This window comes from Phyllostomus hastatus, unplaced genomic scaffold (genome assembly GCF_019186645.2).
Source record: "Phyllostomus hastatus isolate PE091 unplaced genomic scaffold, TTU_PhHast_1.1 phas_contig_64, whole genome shotgun sequence".
Taxonomy (NCBI): Eukaryota; Metazoa; Chordata; class Mammalia; order Chiroptera; family Phyllostomidae; genus Phyllostomus; species Phyllostomus hastatus.
Window position 1 is genome coordinate 10023850 of NW_025333928.1, and position 23652 is coordinate 10047501.

General features: G+C 57.9%; 1 protein-coding gene across 2 annotated transcripts in view; it reads right to left on the bottom strand.

The window, feature by feature from the left end:
* Nucleotides 1-317: 317 nt before the first annotated feature.
* The window catches only part of SBK1 (SH3 domain binding kinase 1), a 50607-nt gene continuing 27272 nt past the window's right edge, over nucleotides 318-23652 (bottom strand). Inside the window, exons 1-4 of one of the 2 annotated variants that reach the window (XM_045849220.1) lie at nucleotides 21277-22100; nucleotides 6285-6517; nucleotides 4714-4916; nucleotides 318-3912 (exon numbers count right to left, since the gene is read on the bottom strand). In XM_045849220.1, the coding sequence (XP_045705176.1) occupies nucleotides 3103-3912; nucleotides 4714-4916; nucleotides 6285-6510 (1239 nt within the window). In that variant the 5' untranslated portion in view covers nucleotides 6511-6517; nucleotides 21277-22100 and the 3' untranslated portion in view covers nucleotides 318-3102. Of the gene's footprint in view, nucleotides 3913-4713; nucleotides 4917-6284; nucleotides 6518-21276; nucleotides 22101-23652 lie in introns of those variants that run through there. The other variant, XM_045849219.1, reaches the window with a different exon arrangement.

The window sequence follows — 23652 nt, forward strand, 5'->3', positions numbered from 1 at the left end:
GGTCTTACGTGTGAAAAGATGGCTGCTGAGAAGAGCGTGAAGGGGCTTAGGAGAGGGAGCAGGGCGAGGAGCTGCTGCCACAGGCAGGTGAGGGACTGTGTGGAGGCAGAGACTCCAGGCCAGGGACAGCGCCGCACCCTCCCTCGCAGCCCGGGCCCTCGCTCTGTTGGCTTCATGCTCAGGCCCTGGCCGGGCCACCCCAGCTCTGCAGACCCCACCTTAGAACATCGGCCAAGTTCTCAGTGTCCAGGGAAACTCCGCACGCCTCGCCCTGCCCCTGTACCTGAGACAAGACAGCCACTCGGTGGTAGTTTTTCTAAGTTTTCGTTTATTTTATAGCAATTGTCATGATTAGAGAAGTAAATAACACATTTAAAAACCTCCTCAGGGCCAAAGGATGCCAGAGTATTTACAGACGCATGGTGGGTGGGGCGTCAACCCACGAGGCCGGGACGCCACCTGGCCCGAGCTGGCCGGTGCTGACGCTGGCCGCCACTCCTGTCCCGTCAGCCGGTGTGGGGCTTGGGGAGCATCGGCGGCCTGGAGACTCTGCTCAGGGACCTGGTGGGAGACCCTCTCGCTACTTGTGGTCCTGCCTCCTGCTCGAGGGGCTCCCCACACCCCACGGGCCAGCTCAGAGGGGCCTCTGGGAAGCACCAAAGGACAGGGGGCAGTGTGGGGGGCACAGGGGCTGGGACAGAGGTCGCAGCCCCCCCGGGGTGGGACAGAGACTTGCACATATGTGCACGTACACATGTGCACACACACTTCACAGAATGGCAAGGGGAGGATATTTTTGTGTATTTTTTGTTTTCTAAGTCTTCATGTCTACGGTGTTAGTAACGTTTTGCTATTTATTTTTTTGTTTCTTCGACAGTGACATAAACTGAGGTAAACACCTGTGACCAACACCTCTCCTAAGGGGCAAAGGGTCCCAGCCCAACCAGCAGAGGCGGCGGTGGCGGAGGCAGGGCCCCACCGTGGAGGAGCAGCCCCGGTCCAGCCCTGCTCGAGTCAGGCCGTCACCTCCCCACCTGCACCTCTGAAAGTGGCTGGGCTACATAACTACAGTCCCTTCCCGACTCTAACATCCTAGCTACTAAGACATGGATCTCAACAGAGAGAGAGAGAGAGAGAGAGAGAGAGAGAGAGAGAGAGAGATATCACTCTCCAGAGACATCTACTTGGAATCTTGCTTCCTTTGTTATTGCAGGAGACAGGATGTCGAAAGGCCTAAGGCAAAAGGAGAAGTTGCGGCTGGGAGAGGTGCCCAGGTGGGCTTCAGTGGGGCCAGGGGCAGTGATGGGGGGCCTTGGCCCTTGGTGAAAGGAGGGATTTGCTACTTACCTGGCGTGTGGAGGCCCCAGTGCCTGCTGGAGAGGTGGGTCTTGAGAGGGGCGGCACGCCGAGGAGGGGGCCAGGCCCTGGGGCAACCTGTTTGTAAACTGGACCCAGGCAGGGCAGGGGGACCTATAGCCCTTTTGCATGGTAGGAATGAAGGGTGAATAGAGAGGTGGAGGCTCAGGCCAGAGGGTGGTCGGGGCTCCTGTACTCAGCCTGGCCCTTCCAGGAGCCCCTCAAATGGCCTAGAGCCCCAGGAGGGACCCTGGCAGGTGGGGCCTGGGATGGCCGACGGCACCCTGCCAGGCGGAGGGAGCAGTCTCACCCATGTTGAGGTTATTGCGGGGTCCTGTTCCTCCACAGAGAGGGCAGGGCGCGTGAGGGAGCCTGGGGTGAGGCTGGGCCCCTCCCCTTTGTTTTTCTGCCGAGGGGCCTGAACCAACCTGCAGGTGCCTCCTGGCTGGGTTCCCTGAGGGGTGTGGTGAAAAGCAGGCCTGGATGCCCTCTGGCAGCTGCCAGGTGAGACTCCGGGGGTGAGGCAGAGTTACTGAGGCGTCTGGATGCAGTCACTCAACACACACGGCTACACACACACACGCGCGCACTCTGTGCGCTCACACACACACCCATCACACACTCACTGCCCTCACACTTCCTCGGCAGCCCCATTCTCATACCCACGGTGTCACACGCCAGGGCCAGAAATGTGTGAGATGTGGGGACAGGGTCAGCCTGAGACCGACAGCTTTGACCCCAGCAGAAACCCAGGGGAAATTTCTGGCACAAATCACTTCACAGCCTGCCAAATGCCAGGGCACTGTCTGGGCCGGGCAGCGAGGACGTCGGAGGATCTGCGTAGTTCCCTGGGCCTGGGGAAGGTGCGGCCAGCAGGGGAGCTGGGTGCCCCCGGGCTCTGCACTCACTCCCCTGCCCTGGGAGCCCTTCAGTACCCGGGGAGGAGGGGAGGACTCCCAGAGCGTCATCTTCAGTGGATGTGTGGACCAAGGCAAGCTGCCCTCCTCATGGGCTCAGCATTCTCATCAGCGGGATGGGTTGGGGGGTGTCACTGGATTCCCAGAGCCTGTGCCTACGCTCACGCTTGCGCGCGTGCGCGCGCACACACACACACACACACACACACTTTGAAACATCCAGACATTTGCTACATTTTGCAGGGGTCTTAGCCTCTCCCCTCCAGGTTCCCAGGGAAGCAGCAGGAGGCAGCTGGGCAACACTACCCTCAGCTCACCATCCTCTCTCTGGCCAGCACCCAGGGTCCCTAAGCCTCTTCTCTGCTCCAACACTTCAGTCCCTGTCTGTGTCCAGGTTGGGAGGGTGGGGGGCAGGAGGGCAGAACCTAGGGTGGGGCTGTGGGATCATCTGCCAGGAGGTGCACAGGGCCAGGAGCAAGTAGTCAGGGTTCCAGGGTTCAGGGAGCTGCTGGGAGTCCGCCAGCAAGCTCTGTGTTCCTGGTGTCAGGGGGCCCTCTGAATCCTCAGGTTTGTGGGGCTTGGCTCCTGTGGGCCACGCCCCTGCCCCACAGGCCAGGCCAGAGGCCTTTCGGTGGTTATCTCCCCAGCCCCTTGGACGGATGGGTGTCCGGGCTGCCTTCCTGCCTAATCTACCACCACTCCCACGGGGCTGGTCCATGTTGCCGCTGCCTCCTCCACCAGCTTGGTACGGGCCCAGGGTGGCTCCAGCACCCAGCCCCACTGCGTGCACAGCAACCAACCAGCCCCCTGCGCGAGGCGGCAGGACGGCTCAGACGCAGATCTCGATGGCCGTGGCCAGCACCACCTGCCCTTTGCTCTTGTCTGGGCGGCCATCGGTCCTGCCTGGGGGCCCTGGGGGGGCCAGGCCAGCCTCAGGCACGGGCACGGGCACCGGCCCAACGGCGGGGGGAGAGGGTCGGGAGCCGCTGCCACTCTCTGTCAGCACGGTGCGCTTGAGTGGCCCTGGCGCCTCCAGACGCAGTGGCCCTGCTGGTGGCGGGCGGTCCCCCGCGGGCTTGCGCGCGCGGTGCGAGGGCCTGCGCCGCAGCTCGGAGGTGAGCTCGTGCTTGAGGAAGCGGAAGACCTCCTTGGCCGGGCCGCGCCGCTCTGGCTCCAGCGCCAGCAGCCGCTGGAACATGCGCAGGGCGGGCTCTGTGAAACGGCGCCACTGGGACGGCAGCCCAGGCAGGCGGCCACGCTGCCAGCGCACGAACTCCTCAAAGAAGGCGTCGGCTCCTGAGGCCGCCTCCCACGGGAAATTGCCGGTGAGCACGCAGAAAATGAGCACGCCGAAGGCCCACACGTCCACGCCGGTGTCCACGGCCAGGCCGTCGGCGCGGCCCGCCTGGCATACCTCGGGCGCCGTGTATGGGATGGTGCCGCTGACCCGTTTCACGCGGCAGCCCACACGGCGTGTCATGCCGAAGTCTGCCAGCTTCACGCGGCGGCACTCACGGTCGAACAGCAGCACATTCTCAGGTTTGATGTCGCGGTGCACCAGCTGCCGCCCGTGCATGAAATCCAGTGCCAGGCCCAGCTGCTGCACACAGCGCTTCACCGTGTCCTCAGGGAGCCCCACCTGGAGCCAGAGAAGGGGGCATGCTCAGGGCCGCCAGCCCGCCCCTCCCCCAACTCAGTCATCCTCCTTCCATCCTCCCCCTACCCTCTGCCAGTTGCCAGTGCTGCCACACCTGTCCCACCTCCAGCCAGGGCCTGGCCTCTCCGGTGTCATGCCCCATGCCCCTAACAGCACCGGCTACCCTCCCTCACCACTGGGGCATCTCCAGCAGTCTGGCTCCTTTTCCCCAGTAACTGCAGCGACGTACTGAGCACCCGCCATGGGGCAGGTGCTGTGTTAAGTGCCCTATCCTGCACTGTCTCAGCAACTCCTCACAGAGGCTCCCTATTATGCCCATTTCTCTTGTACAGACACTGAGGCTCTGAGAGGCTTTGTCACTTACTCAGCAGGTGGCAGAATGTATCCAAACCTGGCGCCAGCCAGCTGCAGAGCCGGATGCCTGGTACCCTCCCGGCTCTCTCCCTGCTCCAGGGCACCTTCCCTGAGAAGACTGTGGCCCTTCTGCCTCCCTTTCAGGGTCCCCACCCAGTCCTTTGCAGCTGCAGCCAGTGGAGGCGACTGTTGGACTTCATCCATCATTCTGGCTGCTTCCCTCCTGTGCTCATCTTAGTCTGTTGTCTGGCTTGTTGCCACCTGTCTGTGTCCCCCACCAGGACCAGAGCAGGACCTCTGTCCTGTTTACTGGGAAATCCCCAGTCCTCCAGTGACTCAATAAATGCTCATGGATTAAACCTTCACCCCAGCTCTCACTCTCTGGGCCCTGGAAGCCCGTCTCCCCTCCGTCTGCCGCCGCCCCAGTACCTGAGGGGGGATGATGTCAAAAAGGTCCCCGGCGGGCGCGTACTCCTGGGCGAAGACATAGCAGTCCTCGGTCTCAAACACCACGTCGAAGACCTTGATAATGAAGGGGCTGGAGGAGAGGCTGTTGGTGATGCTCACCTCCCGCAGGAAGTTCTTCAGCTTGGTCTTGCTCTTGTTCACGAATTTCAGCGCCATTTTTGTGCCTGGCAGGGCAACAGTGGTGAAGGTCCCCTCTCCCTGCCCTTCTGCACCTGACACATACCCATGCCGGTCAGGCACGAGGCACAAGGCATGCCAGGGGCCCCAGTGGGCATGACCCAGTGAGGGGAAAGCCCTCGGCGAAGGACATGCAGTACGTCAGGGCTCAGCCTGTGACCCTCAAGGAGGAGGGCCTGCTGCCTCCCCTCCAGTTCTCACTTTCTCCCTGGCATGCTATGCGTATTCACCTGCCTGCCTCCCTCAACCGTGGCACCGCTTCCTGAGTGCAGGGCCCTCTGTCTCCCTCATAGCTGCCTCTCCCGTGCCTGTGAGTCTGGTGCACAGCAGGTGCTCAACAAATGTTTGTTAAATGGGTGAATGAATAAGAAGGGATTAGACACCAAGAGGCGAGGGCCTGCACGGCACACACCCCTGACTCTGCTTGGGCAGGCACCTGTACCTACCCGGGGCCTCGGCTGTGTGACACACGCCTGTGTCCACAGAGTGCTTACAACCACAGGCTTTGCCTTCAGAAATTCACTCACAACTCACTCCTCACAATGACCCTATGAGCTGGACACTAAGGCTATCCTGTTTTACAGAGGAGGAAACTTAGGCACAGAGAGATTAAGTCACTTGCCTAAGGTCACACAGCAAGCAAGTGGCAAAGCTCAGGTGACCCCATTTCCAGTGCTCTTCCTGTTGCCTTCCGTCGGGCCAGAGCCACCTGCCCCAGGCGTGTGCAGATGTGGGAGCTCATGCAGACCCCATCTCTGACTGACCGAGTGGGCACTGCTGTGGGCCTACAGTATGGGGAAGACATCAAGCTCCATGGTTAAGTGAGAAGGCTCTGGAGCTGATGACTGGGGTCTCATCCTAGCTCAAACCCTCTGGGTGACCATGGCCAAGTGACTGACTCTCTCTGGGTCTCAGCGTCCTCCCCTGAGAAATGGAGATGGCCACACTGTTCTCACAGGGTCACCCCCACCCTCCATTAAACGTGGTGCCCTGTTCTGGAGGACCCACAGCTCTGTCCGTGGCCCTGGTCAGTTATCACTGACATGCTGGTGATTCTCCAAACCGCACAACCAGCCCCAACCTTAACCTCTGCCTGAGCTTCAAACGTCCTTGGTGCACCCCCTTGGGTGTCCCAAAGGTAACTTGGACGTTCCCAAAGCATCCAAGCCTGGGCACTGTGCCCCCAGATTCCTCCTTCGTTCCACCTGTCTGGTCTCCCCCTCCCTGGGCTGCTCAGGCTGCATCCTCTTCACCTGGACCACTGACTCTGCCTCCTGGCCCCGGCAGAGAGCACCCGAGAGCCCCAGCTAACTCTCTACTCAAGCCTTAAAACCAGCCACCCTGCAGGTGCTTACCTGTGCCCTTGTATGCCACCAGGTCAACCTTCCCATAGGTGCCTTTACCCAGCTCCCGGACCAGTTCGTAGTGCTTGGTGACATCACTAGCGGCCAGCGTGCGGAGGGTCAGCGCCTGCATGTCTTCAGTGAGGAGCGGCACGCCGGCGCCCAGTCCAGGGGCCGTCCCCGGCCCACAGCAGGGCAGGGAGCGGGGCGGGTCGGGCTCCGGGCAGCCCACGCTCATCTTCTCCCTGTAGTGAGGGGGTGTGGCACGACGTGTGACATCAGGCTAGGGTCCCCTCCTCCACCTACTCTTCCTCCCCAGTAACCAGGATCCCTGGGGCTGAGGGCAGATGCCAGGCCCAAGACGGCCGCAAGGGGGCGACAGCATCCCCGCCGCATTACCCTCTTCCAGGGCTTCAGGACTGGCCTGAGCCAGTATCCTCGAGACAGTTGCTGCCCCCGGCTGGACTTGGGCCCTGCCAGCCTGTTTGTCTCATGCTGTCAAGTGTCAGAGGTGATACTGACACAGAGACAAGCCCCGGACTGAGTTCACACCAGCGGTCCCATCCACAGTGCTGACTGGCACCTGCTGTCAGCCCAGTGTCGTTCAGAGCCCTGGGGACACCACCCTGAACAAACGGGTAAGAACCTTGCCTCGTGGGACTTACACCCTAGGAGGAGATGGATATAAACACGACGGTGAACAGGTGATTTTTATGTTATGAGAAAAGGTGATACAAGCTATAGAGAAAATAAGGCTGGGAGTGAGGAAGGTGAGGTCACAGTATCAAAAGCTTCAGTTACAGAGTCTCAGAAAACTCAGGCAGGAGGGTGCAGATGTGGTCATACACCCTCCACAGCGTTACAACCCCTCCCTGGCTGCAGATGACAGCACCCTCCCCCCCCGCCCCCCCGCGTAAGCACACACAGCCCTGCCCGGGACCCCAGATGGCAGCGCAGAACGCTTGTTCCAGAGAGCCACCCCCCTCACCCTCCCCATTCAAGGCCTGACTGACTCCTGCAGAGTCCACACAAGCTGGATGCACCCACCCCCCAGAGGTACTGCATTTGTGTACAGATGGTGCTGGGTGGGGGTGAGGGTGCAGAGCTGCAGTGGGGAGAGCCCAGGCCTTGGCAACCATGCATGCCTTTCTGGGGCCTGCATTTCTTATGTAAGGGGGAGAGGGTCAGACCGGGGGCCTGAGCCCTCAGGAGTGTGTGTGCACATGTGTGCCAGTGCACACGCCAGCAGGAGAGGCTGGCACTGGGTCTCCTAGAAGCTGAGCCCCGGATCCTGCCTCCTGAGAGCCTCCTCTGCTCACCTCTGTCCTCTACCTCCGGCCCCAGGGGTATCACCAACACTCTCAGCAGCCACCCCTTACCAGACCTCCCCGTGGCCGAGAGAAAGCACAGGCTTGGAGCCAGACAACTTGGGTTTGAATCTCTGCTCTGCCACTTCTAGCTGGTTGGCCTTGGGCAAGCTACTTCATCCCTCTGTGCCTCTGTTTCCCATCTATAAGAAGGATACCGGTACCTTTTCCCTCTGGGCTGCTGGGAGGGTACAGTGAGGCCACAGGTGAGAGGTGCTTGGTGCCTGCCCCAGAGTGTGTGCTTTCCCTGGGTTGGGTGTGCGCGTGTTCTGAGCACGGCCAGAGGCTGGAGAAGGGGTGAGTTCCCCGTGAGGCCAGCATCTTCACCCTGGCCCAGCTGCTCCCCTTCCCGACCCAAACCCTCCTCTCCTCCTCTGCTTTCCCCTTCCCTCTCTGCACGACCCAGCCTCCCACTTCGCAGGGAGCGGAGGAACATCAGGAGGGAACTTCCTGGCCTCCCACCTAGCCCCGAACGGAGGAGCTCCATCTGTGTGTTTTCCCGGCTGGCTGGGGAGCGCACAGCCCTCCTCCCGCCTCGGCTCTGGCTCCCGCCCCTTCTGCTTCCTCTGGATCCTTCTCCCCCATTCGGCCCCCTCCCCTCCATTCATGAATAAGCCTGTTCTGATAGAAGCTTCCCCTGCCTACTGCTTTTCCTCTCCTAGCTTGTTCAGCCTGAACATATGCCAGAAGTCCATCAGAAATGCCACATGAATGCCCTCAGAGCATCTGTAGCCCATTTCACAGACCCTCAGAAGGGGGGATGGTGGCAGGCCCATGGACACCTAGTCCTGTGTCCCCTCCCTCTACCACTGTCACTGTGCTCACGCTGACTCTGCCATGGCACCGTCACCGAGTCTCTGCAGTCCCAGTGCCAGGCTGGATAGCACTGGGCCCTTCTGGCTGCAGCCAACGACTGGGCTGAAGTGGGGTCTCTCCACACCATAGTCTTCCCTGGTTGCAGGGCTGGAAGGGGCCAGCCCTTCCAACTCCCGTCAAATACCCACACACTACCTGGGTGGAGAGGACCCCCAGTGAGGACTGAGGTGATGGCTTTGATGCAGCAGGGAACCTTCCCATGGAGTCTGGGGCTCTCTCCAGGGTGCTGACGAGCACACGGCCTCTTTGCCTTTGCCCACCAGGGAGAGACCCTGGGCGACTCTGCTGAGTTACTTCTCCTGGTGTGTGGACGCCCCAGGGCAGCAAGGTGGGTAGCACACGTGTGTGCAGGCATGTGCACACACGTGTGCAATGCTCCCACTTTGGGCAGATTCCACATTTCTTGGGCACTTGACTGGCAGCTGCTGGTTGCTAGAAGGAAGAAGCCCTTTCCTCCCTCCCTCGGGACCTCTTGGTGCCTGCCTCCTCCCTGCTGCTTTGGCCTCAGAGCTGCCCTGTGGGCACCAGGCTGTCAGGGGCACAGCCACAGAGGGGTGGGTTTTGGCCCCCACATGGGCCCCCTTGCCCCAGGCCCAGCCCGTGCCCTGACACTGCTCTGCACCACCCCGCTATAGCTCTAATGCCCCCTGCAGTCTCCCCCACTGTTCCTGCTGCCTGCCCCCCCCGCCCCACGTCCCAGCTTTTGGGGCTCATTGTCCTCAGGTCCCACTCCTTCAAGAAGCCTTCCTGGCGGCCCCAGGTGCCAATTCCTGTCTGCTCAGGCCCCAGGATTCAGACAGGTCCACCTCCCGCAGGGTCCCTGTTGAGTATGTTGGGGTGGTCTCAGCTGTCCCCTGCCCGTCCCTGTCAATAGGCCACAAGTGCCCCAGGGGCTGAGGCTACATCAGATTCAACTCTTTTTATCATCACCTCAGTCCCTAGGATCCAGTTTTGGGGTTGTTCCTATTGCCCCCCACCTCCTTCCTCACTCCCCTCTCCCTCAGGTCTGTTCTCTGCGAGGTGTCAGCGGGAGACAAGGAATGAGCCCACACACCGTCCCTGCTACTGTGCCATTCCCTCAGGTACACACCGCCTGTGACCCAGTTCCTACGCATGTGACTTAAGAGGCGCAGCGGGGAGCGACGGAGACTGCACAGGCCTTGGGGCTCAGCAGGCTTGGCCTTGATCCTGGCATGCACCACTTTTCAGCTGGGTGACCTTGAGCAAGTCACCTCACTCCTCTGGGCCGTAGCTGCTGCATCCGTGTGATGAAGGAAATAATAATAATAATGACAAAACAGCAGAAACTACCATGTAAACTGCACTTACACACCAGGTCTGGTTCTGAGGGTGAACTCACGCACCCTCACGACGCCGGGAGGAGGGCATTGTTACTGCCCTCACTTTAGGGGTGAGGAGAACAAAGCACAGAGACCGAGCAACTGGACCAAGGTCGCGCTGCTAGTGCAGGGGCGGCTCCCGAGGCAGCATGCTGGAGCCTCTCCAGACCCCTCGGTGTCCAAGTGGGAAACGGAGGCCCGCTGGGGGCAGAGCCTCTGCCAAGGCAGCGCCTGCGCCCGGTCAGCCCCTGCTGAGAGGTGACGGGCGCCAAGCATCGGCCCGGTGCTTCACACGGATGAACTCAATCCTCACAACAGTCCACTCGGAAGGACCAGCTCCTTCCTTTAGGCAGGGACTCGAGACCAGAGTGAGCGAAACACAGCTACCTCCTGAGTAACCACTCAGGGAGGTTACTCGGGTTGAAGGCATTTGTCTGGCATCAGTGGGGAACCTGACATGACAGTGCTTCACCCGCGTCACTGTCACTGCCTGTGCTCTAAGGAGTGGCTGTGGACGTGCCAGCACCAGGCACCGAGGCTCCTGGCAGACCCAGGGCAGTTGGCTCGGCATCTATCTGCTCTCGAGCTGATGGTGCTGCCCCGGGGTGCCCCGTGTGACTTGCACCTCAAGTGTATGTCCTCACTGGCCCCCAGGGAGGCCCTCAGTTCCCCATCGGTGTTGCTGAAGGCAGGAGGGTGTCGCCCACTCTCCATGGCTCCGACCACAGAGGCCTTGGCCCTGTGGGCTGGGTGCTCCTGCACATGCCGGGAGGGCCACAGAGGTGGGGCTAGGGCTTCCCAGGCCAGAAGCAAGAGCAAACCACCACCTACCATTCCTGCTGGCAGATGGCTCGAGGTGGGTGCTCTATGAAGACTATACCCAATGCATCTCCCAACTCAGGCCTGGCTTGAAGCCCCTGCTGGCTATGCACATACGGTGCTGGCTTGGCAGAACTTCACTGAGGCCTCACAAGTGTCCTGCCAGGGGAGGGCAACACACATCCTATTTCTTTGAGACAGCTTGAGGAAGAACTTACATACCACAGAATTCCCCCACAGTGCACAATCCAATGACTTTAATGAACGCAGACAGCTGTGCAGCCATGGCCACAAGTGAGTGACACTTTCTGTTCTGCGGAGGGAGAGCAGAGCCCGAGCATCGGCGATTCACTGCGCTTGTGGCGAAGATGGCCCGCTGCCCGCCAACCCCCGTCTGGCCACCCATACCACGCAGTGGGCGGGCGGCTGTCCGCACCACACGTCTTGCCTCCCTTGCGCCAGGCGTGGCCCCATGCCTGGTTTCCCCAGTGGGATGAGAACAGAAATGATGTGTCACTGCTAGGCTGGGGCTTTTAAGAATGGGTCGAGTTTCTCTGTTTCCTCTCCAGTATGCTGACTTGATGCAGAGGACTCCCAGGCCCTAAAAGATGGTGGAGCTACAAGACAGGAGGAACCTGTGTCCCTGGATGTGGGGGGATCACCCACTCTGCATTTGATCTGAGCCAGAGGGAAACTTCTATTGTGTTAGGCTGCTGAGGTATAGGGGCTTGTTTGTTATAGAAGCTAGCGTTACCCTAATTCAAGAGTTATGTAGCAAGTAAGTGAAACAATAAGATTTGAACCTCAGTGTGTCAGACTGCCTGGAGTGTGGCCAGAGAAGGTAATCCGGATGCTGATAACTCTGGCAACCGAGTGATAAGAATCCAGTTACAGGAGTAGGTGGAGGGCGACCAGCCTGTACACAGAAGGGCCCTGTCCTTATCCTGTCTGTGGGAAAACAATACTAATATTTATGGAGCATTCACTAATGTCAACTGCTGTGCTAACACTGTGGATTAAATCATTTAACAATCACAAGTCTAGGAGGTAGGCGCTAGGTCCCATTATTATCCCCATTTAACAGAAAGGGATATTGAGGAACACATGGGCTAAGTAACTTGCCAAGAGCTAATATTTAGCACAGCTGGGATTTGAACTCGGGCCACCAGCTTCAGATCGCACGCACTGTGTCCTCTGAGGGTCCCGAAGGCACACCCAGGCAGATAGCCCTTAAAATGAGATATGGCCCACAGCTGCAGCAGGGAGGAAGTGGGGGTGCAGACAGGCAGACAGTGGGCACCCAACTGTCTGGGAATCAGCGGGGGGCAAAGTCAGACTAAGTCATGTCGGTCAGGCCTTTCTGATTCTCACTCTGGGTTCCCAGGCTCTCTGTCCCCACGCGGCCCCTGAGCGCAGGCAAGCCCAAAAGGGCATCCTTGACAAAGCCTTCCCCTGGGAAGGGGCCACTGAGTGGATGATTGTTCCTGGGTGGGTCACCAGCTTGCATCAATATTATTATAAGCCCCTGTGAAAAACCAGCTACCAGGTGGAATTTCAGGTACAGAGTGGGGACAGGGAGCCCCTCTCTCACCTGCTTACTTTGCTTCTCTGTAAAGCCGGGGGCTGAAGCTTCATTCCCCTAACCTGCGTGGCTGAATCAGGTCCCCAGAACCTCACATTCTCCCCTTGCCTGCCTCCAGGTTCCTCCCCTCCAACCCCCTCTCCTACACATGTGATCGGATACATCTTCTGAAGAGCAGATCGGACCTGATTCTTGCCTAGTTCATGCATTTTCAATAGTTTCTTGCCTGGAACCACAATGTTTTCCCCTGCTCATCACCAATTTTCCTCTCTTCAGGGAGTGGTCTCTCCCAGCCCATATGTTCAGTGGGGCTGTCTGCACCCTGGCTTTAGGGGCTGGCCCGGCCAGCCAGTGGATCCATCCCATCCATCCCCCAGGTCGCTGTGGCTCCGAACATCTAGATCAGGCATGCCTAAAGCCAATTACACTCCCGAATGTTTTTCTCACGAATCAAAACATTTCCCTTTCTGCATAAACCAGTTTGAGTTGAGTTTATGTAACCTGCAACCTGGCGATCGCAGGGGAGCATGTAGCCACTGGATCCCTGTGCTGGGCGCTGACATGAGGTGAGCAGGTCAGAGTGATGGATCAGGTACAGGGTGTAACCTTACAGGTCAGGAAGGCAGACAGTGTAAGGACTCAGATAACCATGAGGCCGGGAAGGCACTGGTCAGTGCTCCGACATTTCCAAGGAGGGCACTGGCAGTGGGGGCCAGGGTGGCCTCCTGAAGGGGGTGACAGCTGAATGAGCCCTGAAGCAGACTGACAATTCAGCAAGAAACCCAGGAGCTCCTTGAAAGTAAGCCCTATGCCTTAATCATCCTGCTATTTCAAACACTCAGGGCGTGACAAATGCCGGGTGAATAATTCTTTAAGTGTGAGGGAAGTTGTAACTTTTTATATCTTGGCCTTCCTGTGTGCGATCCTACAGGCACAGACCTATCCTCCCAGGAGCCTTCCTGAGGCGTCATTAGCCCTACTTTACAGATGTGGAGGCTGGTGGCCAGAAGGGAACTGTGATTTGCTCGAAACCACATAGAAAGCTGGTGGAAGGACTGGGCTGCAGGCCAGTGTGTCTGCAGGCCAGTGTGTCTGCAGGGTGAGGTGCTGCTGTCCCCCACCAGCCTCAGCCCCAGTGCAGCAGAGACGGGGGCGGCTGCACGGGCACCGGTCACCACCACAGAGGCTGGAGGTGCTGTGATGAGAGTGACCCTGGAGAGGAGAGGCATAAAAACAGCCAGCACTCAGGGAGCCCTGCCATATGCCAACTGCTTCGCATAAACTGACCCATCTAATCCTGCAACATCCCAACACAGGGGCTGTCGTCCTAATTTATAGGTGAGGAAACTATAGGCACAAGATCAAGACTGTCAGTAAGTAACAGAGCCAGGGTTCAAATCCAGGCATTATCACTCCAGTGTCCAAAAGCTTAACCACTATGCTTTACTGTCTCTAGAATAACAGAGTAAAAATTATCCCCCATTTTCTCAACATGCCAACACTTCACATGGCTGCTGCCATTCCATCTTCACAGCAAACCCATTTCACAGATGAGAACGCTGAAGCCCAGAGGGGTTGAGCAACTTGCTCAAAGCCACACTCAGCCAGTGAGGGGCAGTGCCAGGGACTGAGCCCTGAACGCTGCCTGCTCCATCTCTCCTTCTCTACTCTTGGTCTCTGGTTTGCAACCCAGGCCTCCCTCTAGTCCCACTGTCTTCAGCACCACAGGCGTGGACAGCACCTATGCAGGCCCAGCACCAAGTGCAAGGCCAGGGGAGGCCTAAGGGGGCTGGGCAGCCAGGATGGAGGAACTGCTGCAGAATCTTAACCCAGGCCCCCAGCACTGGGAAGGCTGGACACAACCCGAGTGTCTATAAGTAGGGGTTTGGTTAAATAAGTGCCAATATATCCATTGGTATCTTTCCAGCGGCCCCTGAACCCACTTGAGCCAGACGGGACTTTGGAGATCAGGTGACCCAGCTCCCACATTTCCCAGGTGAGGAGATTGAGTACAGCTGGGAGTTCCCCAAGACTGAGTCACAGAGATTTCAAACGACTTCTTCCCACTGTCCTCCCTACCGGGGGCAGCCCGGGGGGTCCCTTGGCACCACCCCCCCGCCCGGCTGGCATACATTGCACCTCCCCTGAGGCACATCCTCCGGGGTTAGTGGCCTGGGATGCTGTCCACATGCAGCCGGGGTCCAGAGCTGGAGCAGGCTCTCCAGCCTCTTTCGGCCTTCCTCCCTGCCAGGCCCCATGGGCGGGTGGGAGCCCTGGGCCCCACCCCTCCCAGCCTAGCTGTGGGAGCCTCGCTGGGTGTGGGAGGAGGCATGGGCCTTGTTGTCTGGGTGGGATGGGCAGCCCAGCACTCAGGGGCATCAACGGGAGAGGAGGGCAGAGAGCACGGTGGTCACCCACCCCTGGCTGCTGGGCCAGGGGTCGTGGCTGGGTGCCCATTCGTGGACAGGTGGTGGCCACTGGGGGAGTGGCTAGGTGAGCAGAGGCTTCCTGAAGAGATGAGCCCTTCCCAAGCCAGGGACAGAATGGGGGCTGTGGGCTAGCTCAGGAGCCCGGAGCCCAGATTCAGGCGTTCCTGGGCAGGACCAGGTCGCCGCCACTTCTCACCAGGAGGCTGGTGGCAAGTCTCTCACTCTCTCCGTGGGTGCCTCCATTTTCTTGTCAGCAGAGCAGCCATAATGACGGTGCTGATTAAAGTATTAATAACAGCCAACATCTGTGAAACACTCCAAATACAAGTACTTTTTATATTCTCACATTGACTCATTTAAATCTCACAACCATCTTATTCCCATTACATCTATACCTACAGCTCAGGAAACTCAGACTCAGAGGAGGGAAGATGACGGGCCGTGTCCAGTGTCACACAGCTAGGCGTGGCTTAGAGGTAACTGTCTGGCTCCAGAACATTCAGTAAGAGTTTGTTGAGCACCTACGATGCACTTGTCACTGTTCTTGGATCTGGAACACACTCACGAGCCAAACAAACAGCCCCGCTCTCAAGGAACTCACACTCGAGTCTGGAGGCAGACAGTGATAAAGGCAAGTAAGAGGCATCAGACTGTGAGAAGTCCTGCAGGGGAAGATGGAGCAGGGAGGGGTGAAGAAATGCCCAGCGTGGGGAATGCATTGTAGATGGGGTCAGGAAAGGCCATACTGAGAAGGCTGGGCGCACGCAGGTGTTGTGATGAAGAGCTCCCCTGGCGGAGGCACCAGGGACTGTGCCTGGGGAGCAGTGAGGAGGCCCGCGTGGTCGCAGAGTGGTGGGTGGGCATCAGGGCAGGAGATGAGGGTAGCGGTAAAAAGGGCCTGGGAGGCCACAGCGAGGACCCGCCTCCCGCTCAGAGAGCTGCACTCCAAACTCTGGCCTTGCGCGAACCCTTCCTTAAGCCAATCCGGTGTGCTGGGCCCTGGAGAGACAGCGTGCGGCCAACTCAAGGACTCAGAGGCCAGCCCACCCCCACCCCCCGCCCTGCCCCCACAGCGCCCGCCACTGTCCTTGCAGTGAGGCTGAGGGAAGGGGAGGCAAGGGAAGCCTTGGAGGCTTTTGAGAGCCCTAGGGTTCAGATTCCTCCACGCCACAGCTCTCACCTGCCATGGCCCCACGGGAGCAGAGGCGTGGGGGCAGGAAAGCCCATCAACAGATCGTCCGGGACTGGGGGTCGAGCCCAGGTTAGGGCCTTCCTGGCTGCTCTTGCACTGGCAACTTGAGTGAGTGAGGGAAAAGTGGGCAGGATCTTCCCTAAATCCTAGATATGGAAATTGAGTAAAGACCTCCATTTTTTTAACCTGTTAAAGTATGCTAACATTCCCTTTCTGCTCAGAGCTTTTGAGAACTAGTATTAAGAGCAAACCCCTAGTGGGTGGGTACTCAGTGCCATACACAGCACTTTACACATATTCATTCAGTAAATCTTCACTGTGGCCCTACAAGGCAGGTACAGTACCATCCACCTTTTTTGTAGATGAAGGATCTGAGGCTCAGAGAGGTTAAGCACTGGTGTGAGGTCACACAGCAGGATCTAGAGGTTGTATTTTTTACCACTAAATCACGTTAACTGTGGGCCCCACTGCTCCTCCTGGAGACACATGGGATAGGGCTGGCAGGCATTGGAGAATCTCCCTGCTCTGGTGGGGGGTGCCCGACCGACTGGGGGAACTGCCCTGGGGCGGGGATTTCTGCAGCCTCTCTGGGTCTTGACCAGGAGGAGGAGGTGGCACTGTGCAGCCTGACCCCTGCCCCTCAGCCATCCCAACACCCAGAGGCAGGTAGGACATTCTCTGTCTCTCCCATGACTGGCTAAAGCCACGGGGAGGAGAGCTGCTGTAGTGAGAAGTCACAGTGACTTCCTCTGGCCAGACCAACTCATTTGCATATCCCAGCAGGGTTTGGCATCAGTAATAACAAATATTTAAATGGCGGGGCCCTGGTCGGGTAGCTCAATTGGTTACAGCATCGTTTCCACACGCCAAGGTTGCATGTTTGATCCCCGGTCAGGACACATATAAGAATCAACCAATACATGCATAAATAAGTGGAACAACAAGTTGATGTTTCTTCTCTCTCTTTCTCCCTTCCTCTCTCTCTAAAAATCAATCACTTAAAAAAAAAAAAAAAGAAACAGCAGCCCTGTAAGGGGTTCTTTAATCTTCCCCACAACCCTAGGAAATAGGAGCAATTATTATTCCCATTCCACATCAGAAGACACTGAGGCACAGAGGACAACTGCCTTGTCCAAGGTCATGTAGCCAGTGAGTGGCAGAGGTAGGATTCACACCCAGGCAGTCTGCAGCCAGTTACACACAAACCTTTGGGGGCTCACAGAACTGGGCTCAAATCCCCGCTCTGGGTTAACGCTGTTCTCCGAGCCAAATGAGAAAGCATGGCCAGTGCCCAGCGCGGAGTACTCGACGTTGAAAAAATGCTCCCCTGCTTCCTTCCAACCCTAATACTACTCAGCTCCCAGAGCAGGGCCCATCTGGGTGTCCGGACCTGTTCCCTCTCCAGGCCGTGGCCAGGCTCTTGTGGGGTTTGGGGAGAGTAGGTGGATAGGATGGGGGAGGGGCTTTAACTGGCCCATCTAAGCCTAACTGCCACAGCTTCATAAAATCAGGGGAGTAGGGGAGGGAGGGAGGGAGGAGTTTGGGGAAGACTGAAGCTATTGGAGATGCTGGTCCAGGCTTTGGCCTGAGGCCCATCTGCCCAGGGCAGAAAGCCTGGGGACAGAAGCCGGGCAGGCAGAGCACCTCGACAGCAGAGCTGGGAAGGAAGAGGAAGCACCTACAGAACTAGGGCCAGGCCACCCGACATCCCACCCTCAGGCAGAGCCATAGGCCACGGTACTGGAAGAGCCCTCATAAACTCTACCCCACCACACCTGGACCAGGGACTCGCCCCATGCTCTTCAGCACCACACAGCACTGCCTCTTGGACACCTGCTTCCCCGTACGTGGGGACAGCACTGAAGGCCCTGTGGCCTCCCCAGACAGGCTACAGCAAAGTCAAGGTGGTTACCAAGGCCTCGTCTCTCACTTGCCAATGCACCTTTAAATAAGAAGCAATAGTTTCATATGCTGGACCAGGTCCTAGGCCATTTTTATGCATTTAACTCACTCCCCCTGATGACCCTGAGGTAGGTATTATCTTTGTTTTCCACATCAGTAAACTAGAGCCCTGAGAGGTTAAGTGAGTTGCCCAAGGTTGCACAGCGGCTAAGCAGGATTCAAACCCAGGCAGGGTCTAGAGCCTGTGCTCTCAATTACGGTGCTCTGCCGCTCCTCCAACCTCTGGCTGCTGTAGACCTTCATCCAAGAAGATGGCACACTCCCTGGAGGGCCATGACGAGTGCCTGGTGCCCAGGGCTGGCTCCTGGCCCAGCTACTTGGCAACACCCATTGGTTTCTTTAATGTTTAGGGAACACTGACATTTTTGAACGACTTCTGAATCTAGGCCCCCACCTCTCCTGCCTGACCCAAACTAGAGCAGCTTAGTCTCAGGTCCTAGAAAGTTAAAGCAAAGAGGAAGCTTATAGCTTCCAATCCCTCTCTGACCCATGGGTAAATGGAGGCCCAGAGAGTCAGAGTCTTCAGCAAGACCCGGGCCTAGGACTTTGAGGTTTTGCTCCTGGCCAAGTGAGACAGTTAAAACAGGTTTCTGCTGGCTGAACTCTCCTAGCGCAGGGGAGGAAGCACGAGATGGGGCGAAGACTGAAAGTGGGACAGGCTACTGATGCTCCAGTGGGAGGAATCCAGGCTCACCTCGCCACAGCCTCAAGACCCCAGAGGGGTGCTGCATCGCTCATGTTCTAACTTGGCCACGGGGGAGGCAGGAATGCCTACATGTGCGAGACACACACAGACTATGGTCACCCGAGGAGCAAACGCTTTCTGGCCCCCACCCCAGGCCTGCAGAGCCAGCTTTCTGCAAGAGCGGCCAGAGGTCCTGTTAATGAGGGAACAGGCTGAGTGGGCCTGGGGCAGGCTGGAGGGTGGTGCTGTCTCAAGGTCATCGCTGTCACTCTCGGGCTCTCGCCTGGGCTTGCCACTTCATCTGCTTTTTCAATAGGATCCAAATATCAATATTTGTATGTGAAATTGTATGTTTTTTAGCATTGACCACCAATAGAAGAAAAACACTGTTTGGATTTTCAAAATGTGCCTAGAAGCTGTATTTTACACGTGTTGTATATTATGCTGGGTTCTGGTTAGATAAAGCTGATGTACTGGGGACGAGACAGATCTGGTCCCACGTCTGGGAGCTCGAGTTCTAGATGTGGAGACAAACTCTCAGAACACACGTAGCCACGCGCTACTGCCCCCAAGCCACCAACCCATCAACCAGTCCAATGCAGCTCTCCACCCTGTGCCGGCCCCGGGTCAGATCGAAAGGGAAGGTAGAGGCAGAGAGCTGCTCCTGTGCCATCCAATGGTAGAGCTTTTCAGGTCAGGGAACAACACAGTGGAGGGAGGGAGGGAGGGAAGTAGGGGGCATGGAGATGAGCCAGAGGTGAAGTAGAGGATGATGAGTGAGCAGTGGGAGATGACACTTGGAGGTGGTTTAGGGCCACACTGCAAAGGGTTTTGACTGCGGTTTAGTCCAGACTCAACAGGGAGCCACCACAGGTTAGTGAGAAGGGGAGATCTTACTTCCTGTCTCCTTCTGGCCCCTTGATGGTTTCCCATAGTCACAGTGACTCAAATCTCTGCTCTTTAGCTCACTCCACTCCCTTGCCTGCGGGTCATATGACAAGGCCTCAGGCTCCTGGGAATCCACTGTGGGAAATGAACTCTTTCAGAGATGGAGAAGACGCACCTGGGTGTTTCTGAAGGCTCAACTGCAATCTGCATCCACCCCTCCAGCTGGCTACAGAGTAGCTCACTCTCTGCCATTGTCTCTGGGAGATGCTACAAGCTTGCTCAAGATCACCCAATCTTTGGGGCAGTTGGCCCCCCCACAGCCCACGCTGAGGGGAGTTGCCTCGACTCTCTTTGAATTTGCAGGAGGGGCTGCCAGAGATCTGGCCAGAAGCATCTCCAACCCTTTCTCCTGCTGATTACATCTTCTCCCTTGGGTCAATCCTAGCAGCAGGTGAGGGGGTGGGCACTTGGTATTGATAAGGGGAAAGAATTGGCCACACAGACTCAGGGACCCAAGTCTGCAGCAGGATGGGGATCAGGTGCTTCAGGTGTGGGGTCAGAGATGGTCACCTGGGCCTGACGAGGCCCCCTCCAACCAAGCGCAGCCTGCGCAAACTGAGAACAGCCCAGGGGTCTGATAAACAGTAAAGATCAGGAGAAGACACTGGGATGAAATGAGAAAATGGACCTTGACTGCAGTGCCTGGTACATCACAGACCCTAGCTAAAGTTTGCTGAATGAATAAATGAACAAAGAAACTCCTGGTGGGGCTACCTGCACCCTGCCTTCTTCAGCACTGCTGCTTGCCTGCAGAGGGCTCAGGGAGGAGAGACTGGTGGAAACCCCAGCAGCCCAGACTATTTCCTTGGCACCATTCAGCCCCTTCTCAGGATCACAGATCCAGAATTCCAGGGCAAAGCATTCCCAGGCCTCTCATCTTCCCATAAACTGCAGGGCCTGGAGTTCAGGACCTCGCTGTCACTGAGGACCAGGTTGAGGTACTGCCTTGTATATGTCCTGGAAAGTTAGAGTGATAACCTAGAATGGCCCTTTGGTTGTCCAGGACGCACTGACCCAATCTGAGGGGTGGGCCTCAGTGTTTTGGAGGTAAGGAAAAGAAGGGAAGGCCTTGGGTTTGCTGCCCCTGGGGACAGAAAAGTGCCTGACCTGAAATGGCTTCTTCATCCAGACTGCCTCCCCCTCCCAGCAACCAGTGCCTCACTTTGGAAAGGGCCTGCCTCCTCCCTGTCCTGCAGGGAGCACTAAGTGTTCTAGGTGAACACTCCCACTGTGACCTGGGTAGGGGGCAGTGGAGTCCCAGAGAAAATAAGGGATTCCCATCATTCTCTCAAACACCCATTCCCTGCCCTCTCACAGACAAAGACACACACCCAAAGCCTCACCCATCAACCTAGGGCTACACACTATGGGTCCCCTCACCTGTGGACACCCCCAAGTCTTCTCCCTGGATGGATTTCACTTGAGAGCTCAGCCTGGGCTCCGGGGGAGGAGTACATATACTCCAAAGACCAAGGATCCAACAGCTTCAGGCTCGCAGTTTTTTGGTTTTTTTTTTTTGGGGGGGGGGTACTCTACCATCTTCTCCCCTCTCCGTGGCGCAAGGTGCTCTGCCACCACTCCCCGTTGGGGCCTGAGCCCCGAACCCCAGGGCTAGGGTGTGGAGTGGGGGAAGGGAGGAGGGGGCGGCTCCTCCCAGCGAGACACAAAGAGACGTCCTTCAGCCTTGGATCCATGGCGACGCTGGGGAGGGGGGCAGTGCGCACCCAATACTTCCTTCCCCACCTGCAGGTCTAGGGGCCTCGGTGGCCACTCACCTGCTGCTCCTCACCTGGGCCCGGCTTACCTGGGCTGGGGCCGCGGGGACGCCGCGGCAGGGGGCCTGGGCGCCGTCTCGGTTTTCGTCAGCCCGGCCCGAGGGGCTCAGGGCGCCACAACCATGGGCTAGGATGAGAAGGGCGCCGTGAGGGACTCAGTCGCCCAGGTCCTGAATCTGAGTGTGTGTGTGTGTGTGTGGGGAGAGCGATGCCCCGAGGCCTCTTGCTGGTAAGGGATAGCTCTTGCTGTCCTCGGGTCCCTAGATTTGGGGTTTCTGTGTGCCGGAATTGGGGGGGGGCGTCTAGGACTCTGATCTAGGGGCTTTCTGACTGGGTCTTCTTGTCTTGAGGTGTGGAGTTGTATTGCCCAGAATCTTGAGAGGGGGTGCCGCAATCCCGGAGAGGAGGGTCACTGTGTTCTAGGTCTTGGGGGTCGCCCGGATTGAAGAAAGGGAGTCTTCTCAATACCGAGAAAGTCTTCGCCTTCGCCGGCTGAGAAGTCGTTCTGTGTTGGATCTGGAGGCTCCCCCCACCCCGCTTTCTTGGGGTTGTCTGGGTTCTGGATGTGGTGGGGGGATCCCCACGCTCCCCGCTGCGGGGGTTTGCTGAGTCCCGGCCACCCGCAAAGGGGCTGGAAGGAAGCCCCTCAGCCGCTGGGGGGCTCCGTCGCCGCCGCTACGAGCAACCCGGCCCTGCAGTCCCGGACCCCGGCCTGGCCCGGGCTCTGGCTGCGGCTCCGGATCGCGCTCCGCCTGGTGCTCCGGCCCGGGTCCCGGTGCCCGCCCGGGCTGCGCTCCATCGCGGCATCGCGGCTCCACCCTCCAACCCGCGCGCACCTGCCTGCTTGGCCCGGGGCTCCACCCTCCGGGTTGCGCGCCGCCGCCGCCCGCCCCTTTGTCCGCCCCGCTTGGCGCGCGCCCTTGCGCACGCGCACTAGCCCAAGCGCGCGCTCTCCCTCCCGCCGCGCCGTCCCGCCGCGCGCCGCGGAGCGTAGTTTTTCCCCGCGGAGAGGGAGCGGCTCGCGGCGCCCCAACCCCGCTTTCCTGCCTTGCTGGGTCCTAGCGCCGTCGTGCTTCCTTTCTATCCTCCCCCCACTCCCAGTCTTTCTAGGTCACAGCCCACGAGGGGGCGAGAACGAGGTTAGAGAGGACTCGGGGGAGTCTGAGAGGGTCACCTGGTCCATCCTCCTGGCCCCTGCGGCATCAGACTGCTCCAGACTGTCCCAGTCTATTCTTGTGGGGTGGAGCCTGTGTCTGTTTCAAGGAGGGAAACATCCGAGCTCTGCAATAGGATACACATTCATTTACCCATCGGTCAGTCATCCATTCATCCACACATTCATCCATCCATTCCATTTTGAGCAAGACCCCAGAGAACAGCCTACCCAGAGAAGAGGCCGTAAACTGGGGCCTTGGGCGTCATGGCCAGCCCAAGGTGTGTTCTTGACCCCGGTTGTGAATGGCAGTGACTAGTCATGGAATGCACAGTGCTCACCAGGTAAAAGAGAAGAAAGGGGATTCCAGGCAGAGCGAGCAGCGTGTACAAAGACACCACTCAGGAGTGAGGAGCATTGTGGGTTTGGTAACTGAAAATTGGTGGCTTGGAAGGAAGTCAGGTGGATCAGGATGGAGATGAGATAGGACAGCTCATCCCCTCAGGCTCTATTCTGTCTCTTTATTAGCCTCACCCATGCAGCCCTGGCCACACTGTCTCCCTAAAAAGAAAGTCCCTAACACACCCTGCACCTTCCCTATTTCTTCCAACTATTTGTTCAGACCCCCCACCCCATCCCCACCCCAACCCCAGCACACTCTCCCCAACCGCAGTGACTGTTTTTAGTAGTTTTAGAGCCAGGGATTGCACACTCAAGTACCTATAGTTCACATAAATTACTGACTGGGGCCAGGTGCAAGGTGATGGGGAGTGGTGGAGATGAAGCAAACTGGGGCATAGTGGGCCCTTTGTGGACATACAGTCTTTCAGCAGAAGCAGGGAACCCATATTCTAACAAAACATCCTGTACCCTTAAATGATGAAAACAAATTCCCAAAATTCAGAAATACTGAATGGGCCAAATGAAACATTCTTCACGACCAAATATGGCCCATGGGCCATCAGTATGAAACCTCTGCTGGTGAGAACATTGCCTTAGTTCCTAACTTGTCTCCCTCCTGTCTCTACTTAGACTTTTTCCCTTTCCCTAGCATCCAACTCCCATGTGCCCATCAACTCTGTAAAATACAAAGTGGATTGGGTTGTTCCTCTGTGTAAAATTGCCAATTATTCTGAGTTATTTCTAGGGTAAAAATTTAACCACCTTATCCTGGTGGTCAAACCCCTTAGCCTTTGGGGTTCCTTATTGAGGCCGCCTCTTCTCCATTCAGCCTTGGCCTCAGCCCAGCGTT